General features: G+C 33.4%; 1 protein-coding gene across 1 annotated transcript in view; it reads left to right on the forward strand.

The window, feature by feature from the left end:
• LOC111440829 (transcription factor IIIB 60 kDa subunit-like) overlaps positions 1–5226 on the forward strand; it is a 22784-nt gene extending 17558 nt beyond the window's left edge. Inside the window, exons 18-20 of the mRNA XM_023077632.1 lie at positions 3208–3297; positions 3618–3671; positions 4684–5226. Coding sequence (XP_022933400.1) covers positions 3208–3297; positions 3618–3671; positions 4684–4911 — 372 coding nt within the window. The 3' untranslated portion in view covers positions 4912–5226. The remainder of the gene's footprint in view (positions 1–3207; positions 3298–3617; positions 3672–4683) is intronic.
• The last annotated feature ends 1120 nt before the right edge of the window (positions 5227–6346 follow it).

Below are 6346 nucleotides of genomic sequence, written 5' to 3' on the forward strand. Positions count from 1 at the left end.
TTTTTTTTTTTTTTTTTTTTTGACAATTTAATTGTGTTCTATTAAATATGTATGTATACACTTAAGTAAACATCACGTTTTGATTAGTTGTGGACATAAGAATATATTTTTCATGGAGAAGAAGATGAACAGGGTGAACTAAATTTTTCACGTCAATTGTTTTTATCAGATATTACTAAAATCTTAGTATCTTATAGAAAAAGTGCTGCAATTAATGATATAAATGTGCCACGTTTCTCCATAAATTTGGGTGATAGTAGTGGCAAGCTGTTGAATAGATTTTAGTTTCATTTCAATGCTTTCCGGCATGACATTTCTGATGTCAAGATAATAATACATCTTGTTCTTACTGGCAGCAGATTTTATCTTCATGTGTTTTCATTCTTGGTTTTGTATGTTTAGTTCTCTGATTGGTTTCTTTCCATCGATTAAAATGGCCAAATTTTTTCTCTGGTTTTTTTCCCTTGCATATTAAGTAAATTCTTCTGATCCTGAAGGAAATCTAGGGACAGCTATTAGGCTAAGGCTTATGGGTCATTTGATGGGAGGCAATCTGGAAAAACTTCTAGACTGCCGGCATGATGAAGTTGTGGCCTCTATGATTTCTGAGGCACCTTCTAGCTTTAGCTAGGAGCTTCTTTTATTTCTAGCTAGCTCTCAAAAATGTGTCTCAGATAGCCAGTGTTCCATTTGAGCTAGGATCAAAATCTTCTTTTGAGTAGGATTGGATTGGCATTGCCATGGTAGAACCTAGTAAATTGGGTGTACTATTTCCCAATCTTATATGAACCTATCGTACACTTGTTGTTTTCCTAGAAAGTGATTGAGATTAAAGTGAGTTTCAATCTAGTTGATCAACTAATCCACTCGTAGGGTGGGTTGAGATATCAATCCAATGCACAGCATTGGATCTTTGGTGAAATCTCTAATTATGAGATGGTAAGTTTGGGGATCCTTGAAACTGATCGCTTTTTGTAGAGATTGTGGGTCCCCCTTATGACATATTAAACTAAAGTTCTAGTAAGCGTGACAATATCGTGAGGTGTTCATCCTTGTGCCATAGTGATGCATTCTTTGTATGGGTACATCCGAAACCTTGATCATATCTGTTCTGAACTTTATGTTTGCTTATTGCTCAATTATCTGATCTTTAGATGCACATACGAATATTTATAGGCTTAAAAGTCAAAGCTAACCAACTAACAATGTTCTAACAACTAACAGCCAGCCTCTCACCTATCAACGGCTGTAACATGGTTAACTAGCTAACGGCTAATTTTCACAAAATAATGGAAACCATTCCAAATCTACTCTTCAGGTCTCTAAAATGAAGAATAGGCTCATAAGCTCAGCCATCTATTCAGATTTTCAACCTTTTCAAATCTACTCTTCATGTCTCTAAAATGAAAAATAGGCTCATAAGCTCTGCCTCTATTCATATTTTCAGCCTTCGGGCATCTACAATCGTCCTAATGCGGGCTGGATCCCTTTCACAGAGAGAAAAATACTAAATAGGATTTAAAGATGCTCTCATTCACACCTAGGACAAGAATGATTATCCCTGCCCGTTGGGCCTATATCCATTCATGGATGTCATCGGGTACCGTTCACTTCCCTGCCATTATTGTAACCATCACCTGTAAGAGGGAAAAGCCAAAATTGACTTGTAGTCTTGTTGAAAAATAGGCTCATAAGCTTATCATTTCCATTATACTTGAAAGACTGCTCTAATATCCCTGAAAATACAGAGATTAATTCAAACATTTTGGAAGAACGTTGTGTTCGACTCCTCACCTCCTCACCAAAGGTACAATAACCTCCTTCACAACCTACCAACTCTTACACTCATTTAGTGATCGCTCTGCTAGGATCAAATGTAACTTTAACCAAAAGTCTCATTAGCTTTTCCGCTACTAAGGATCCTATTTCCTCTTCAATTGTTTATGATATCGAATTTGATGATGCATCTGACGTTACATTTAGTTGATATAGTGATCAATGAATTTTTTGTCAAAGATTAATTTGTAGAAGCATTCAAAAGTCTCTTTTCGGTTGATGATATGATAGAAGGAATTCAGTCGATGTTTCACAATCAACATCATTACTAGCGCAAGATCCTTCAATTGTTTCCAAATTTCATTCCTTAATTGAGGCTTGTTAACTACAACCCGTCATTCACCACAAATTAAGATCCAATTATGTTTCACTTGTCCGTTATGTTTGTCCAACAATGACAAGTCCTTGATATTTCATATGCTTTGGAAGTTCTTTTTGTGTTGCCTTCCTATCTTTTCCGTGTCAACCCTTTTTTATATTCATTTTGAAGTTCAAAGGTTTCATTATTGGAAGATTTTGAGGGCTTGTATTGGGTGGTTTGGAGCTTTGTGAAACCTTTTTTGGAAGATTTTGAAGGCTTGAATTTGGGTGGTTTTGAGCTTTGTGAAACCTTTTATGGAAGATTTTGAAGGCTTTTATTTGGGTGGCTGGGAGCTTTGTGCGGTTAGGCGTTTTTTAGTTGGTTCTCCCTTTCAAAATTTGATTATGCTTTTATGGGTTTATGTTTTTGGTTGGCATTGTAACAACATGACTTTCCACACACGTATCGTCTTGTTAGAGCCATCACTTAAGATTAAAGGTTTGGAATTTTAAAACAGTGTAAAGATGCCAAAAGGTAATTCAATAAAATCATTCTCGAGTACCTCTTTTAAAGAAATTTTAGAAGACATAAGTTGACTAAATAGTACAACAACGCTAAATTTATATCAAAAGCTCCATCAAAATTCCCTAGTACTTAATTTTAGAAGACATGCTGTTCAGTTTCCTTTGGCTACTCCCTCCTTTAGTCTCTTTTGTTCGGAGGTCAACGTTCTTAGCCTCTATTTTGGTGTTTTGGTTGGATTTTTATTTTTGGTTTTTTTGATGTAGAGAATTTAGTTTTATTTGGATTGTAATTTATTTACTTTGTAATCCTTCATAGTGTTTCTTTTCATTCTCATGTACAACTTTGTATCTTTTGAGAATTATTTTATTTTTATCATATCAATGAAAAATCCTCTTGATTCTTAAAGAAAAGAACAGAGCTTCCAGTCCTTATTTGAGTTCAAGATATATTTTAACCATCACATTCAGTTTCATATGATCTGCTGCAATTCATATGCAAATTAATTATCTATAATTTTTATTTTGATTCATAATTCTAATTTGCAGGAAAGACAACGAAAACGAGCAGCAGAAGCTAAAAATGCCTCCCCTGCACAAACAGCAGCAGAAGCCACCCGAAAAATGTTAAATAAAAAGGTTCTACTTCAATTCAGGAATTCATTTTTTAGTTTTTAGTTGCAAACAAATCTGATCAGAACACTGGTAGACTTTGTTCTGATTGCCGCTTCTTCACTCTGTGGCTGCCGTTTAAGGGTTGGCTCAGAGAAAATAATTGGACTAAATTATTGTTTATTTTGTACTGGTATATGCATTTTTATTATGTGTACTTATTTTAAGTTGTTGACGTCGAAACTATTCTTTTTCCTTTTTTTCGAGTTGACATCTAATATTCTTCACTGTACATTGTATCATTTTAGTGATCGTAATAGGTGTTTACTTTGGTTATTTCTATGCAGAGACTCAGCTCAAAAATCAACTACGATGTGCTGGAGAAACTTTTTGACGAATCTGTATGTTTCCATTCCACCTCTTTATTTCATTAATAGCCAATACATTCATACATACAATATATATTGTCTGTGAAGTCTGCCAACATGGGATCTTCTACTGTACCATTCATTCAATTACAAAAAAGCAAGAAAAAGTAACTGTTATAAGAAGGAAGAGCATAAAAGCACCTCCCAAATTTGCATCAGAAGAGTTGTGAAATTTCTAGTTCTCTTGCCAATCGAACTGCACAAAATGCTTGATGCTTTAATTGTGTCTATCCATGAGAGTTCGGCTTTGCCTCGAAACTTAATGCCACAAAGAAGCTGAACAATTTTTGCTACATTTGTCCATCACTGATGAAAGATTGGAACCTTGAAATATCATCTGCTAAAGATTTTGTATGTACGAACAATGGAAGAATAAATGATCTTGTTCTTCACTTGTTTTTATACACTCAGGAACGAATTGAAAGCTGCAATGCTTCCAGAGGCATTTTTCTTTTCAACTCTTTTACTGTATGTTCACTCATGTTGTGAAACGAATAACAATGTCTACCTTCCTTGAAGATTTTGACTTAGAGCAATCTTTTAACAAAGCCTTGGAAATCTTAGGTGAATTGTTGAGATTCTTCACCCAGAGTTGCGCTGAAAAGTTCCTGTTGAATCCATATTCCAAATCGACCCTTGCCTGCAGCTTAGAAACCTCCAACATTGTTAATAAAAAGACAAACCTCCTAATTTCCTTAGTGCTGGCCTTCAAACCTGAAAATTTTGGAAAAATTTGCACTGAACAAGGCAAATTTTCTATCACAAGACTTATCATTTGTGAGAATAGTATATTCAAACTAATTTTCCTTGCTTTTGTCAACCACAATATATTTCTTTTTCCGACTTTTAAGAATTGTTCATATGAATTCATCAAAAGCTCATAAAAGATTAAGTTCTCTTTTCAGATTGTTTTGGCTATGGATTTCTGTCTTCATTCAAATCCATGTTCGTATTCACAGATATTATAATGTGATCTACATTGCAGGGTGGTACTGAGCCTTTGTCGAAAAAGAAACGTGAGGAACAGACTGGACAAACTGACAAGGCACAGAATATGACCAAAGAATTTGAATCTACAGAGCACAAAGAAAGTGAGTTAGAGCAGGAAGATGATTATGATGGTGAGGGAACATATGGTTCTGGTCTCTATTATGAGAATATGGATGAAGCACAGAACTACGAACAAGATTATGGCTATGATGAATATGATTGATACTGATATCTCGGATTCAACTTCAGTCATACAAGATTGTAAGCTAGTGTATGTTGTCATTAGTTATAGCTGATCTTAATGTATTTTGCTGCCTTGTATTTATATGAACATGATTTTGCTGTCCCACTTGGTCAATGCAGCCGTTTGATTAAATCATGAGTTCAAAGAATGTCTAAATGATGTGTACATGTAGAAGAAAAAAATGTTGTTCATTGTGTTTTTGGGCATTAACGTTAAAGTTTATCAATGAATCAGATTGTATCACATAGCACTAATTTTATAGTGAATCCCGGTTCGATACTGACCGTGAAGCGACCTAAAGTACTTCGATACTTAATATAGTTTGTACATTTTGCGTTTATTGTAATTTGGTTTTAAATGTGTAGGGGTGTATCATGATGGAAATTGTTGAGAAATACTCCATTTTGATCACTTTCCCACTGCATTTTGGTGTTGTTTCTTTATATCATTTTGGTAAGAGTGAGTTTAATCTTAATCATAGACATTTGACTGTATCAGAAGAATAGTTATATCAATAAACTATTCCCCACACTTGAGTTTCAGAATGGTAAAGATGCAATTAAGATGACCTTTTGTTTATTTCATTGTATTCACAATGATGGGGAAGGAAAGGGAAACAACAAATGGATACTAGTCTTTGACTATAAAAAAAATCAGTAACACTCTTCCTGGATGAATGGAAAAAGTAAGTGGCGACTCCATCTATAAATGTGTACACATATCTAGACTTATTAAGAGAGTGTCTTATAGAGTATTTTAATACTTGTTGTATATAATTTTCAAGTAAAGGTAAACTATGGCGTGAAAATGACGAAAAAAGTCGATAAACTATGGCGTGAAAATGACGAAAAAAGTTGATAGAATAGGTTATAGGATGACTCTCCAATGTCTTCATGCTTGTAAATGCTTTCGTTTTAGTTTTGTTTTGTATTAGGAAACTTCTGAATGGATGGTTCTTTAACTTAATAAAGTACCTAGTGTGGATTTTTGTCGTGTTTTCCCACTTTTTTTTTTTTTAAATGGTACATTGAATACGGTTGGCAGATCTTAGAGCATTTTTTTTTTTTAATTATAAAAGTCTTATTTTTAAATAATGATATTGATAGGTATGTGTGCAAAAAAATTGGGTTGTCGAATTTAAAAATTCATAGACTTGATCATAACTAAATCAAAATCTCAAGAATGTAACCTAAAACTTATCCAAAAATGTAATTATTTATAAACATAATTTTTCTTTTTGCTGATGGATAGTTAGAATGGTAATATTTTACTTCTAAATAAGCAGTTAATAATATAATAAAATTACCATTAATGTAATTATAACAATCAGGTTCTAAATATTCTTTTTGACATTTTAATTAAAAAAGTAAATATTGTTTACCAGATTTTTTTTTTTTTTTTTTTTTTTAATTAT

This window comes from Cucurbita moschata, unplaced genomic scaffold (genome assembly GCF_002738365.1).
Source record: "Cucurbita moschata cultivar Rifu unplaced genomic scaffold, Cmos_1.0 Cmo_Scf00003, whole genome shotgun sequence".
NCBI classification, from domain to species: domain Eukaryota; kingdom Viridiplantae; phylum Streptophyta; class Magnoliopsida; order Cucurbitales; family Cucurbitaceae; genus Cucurbita; species Cucurbita moschata.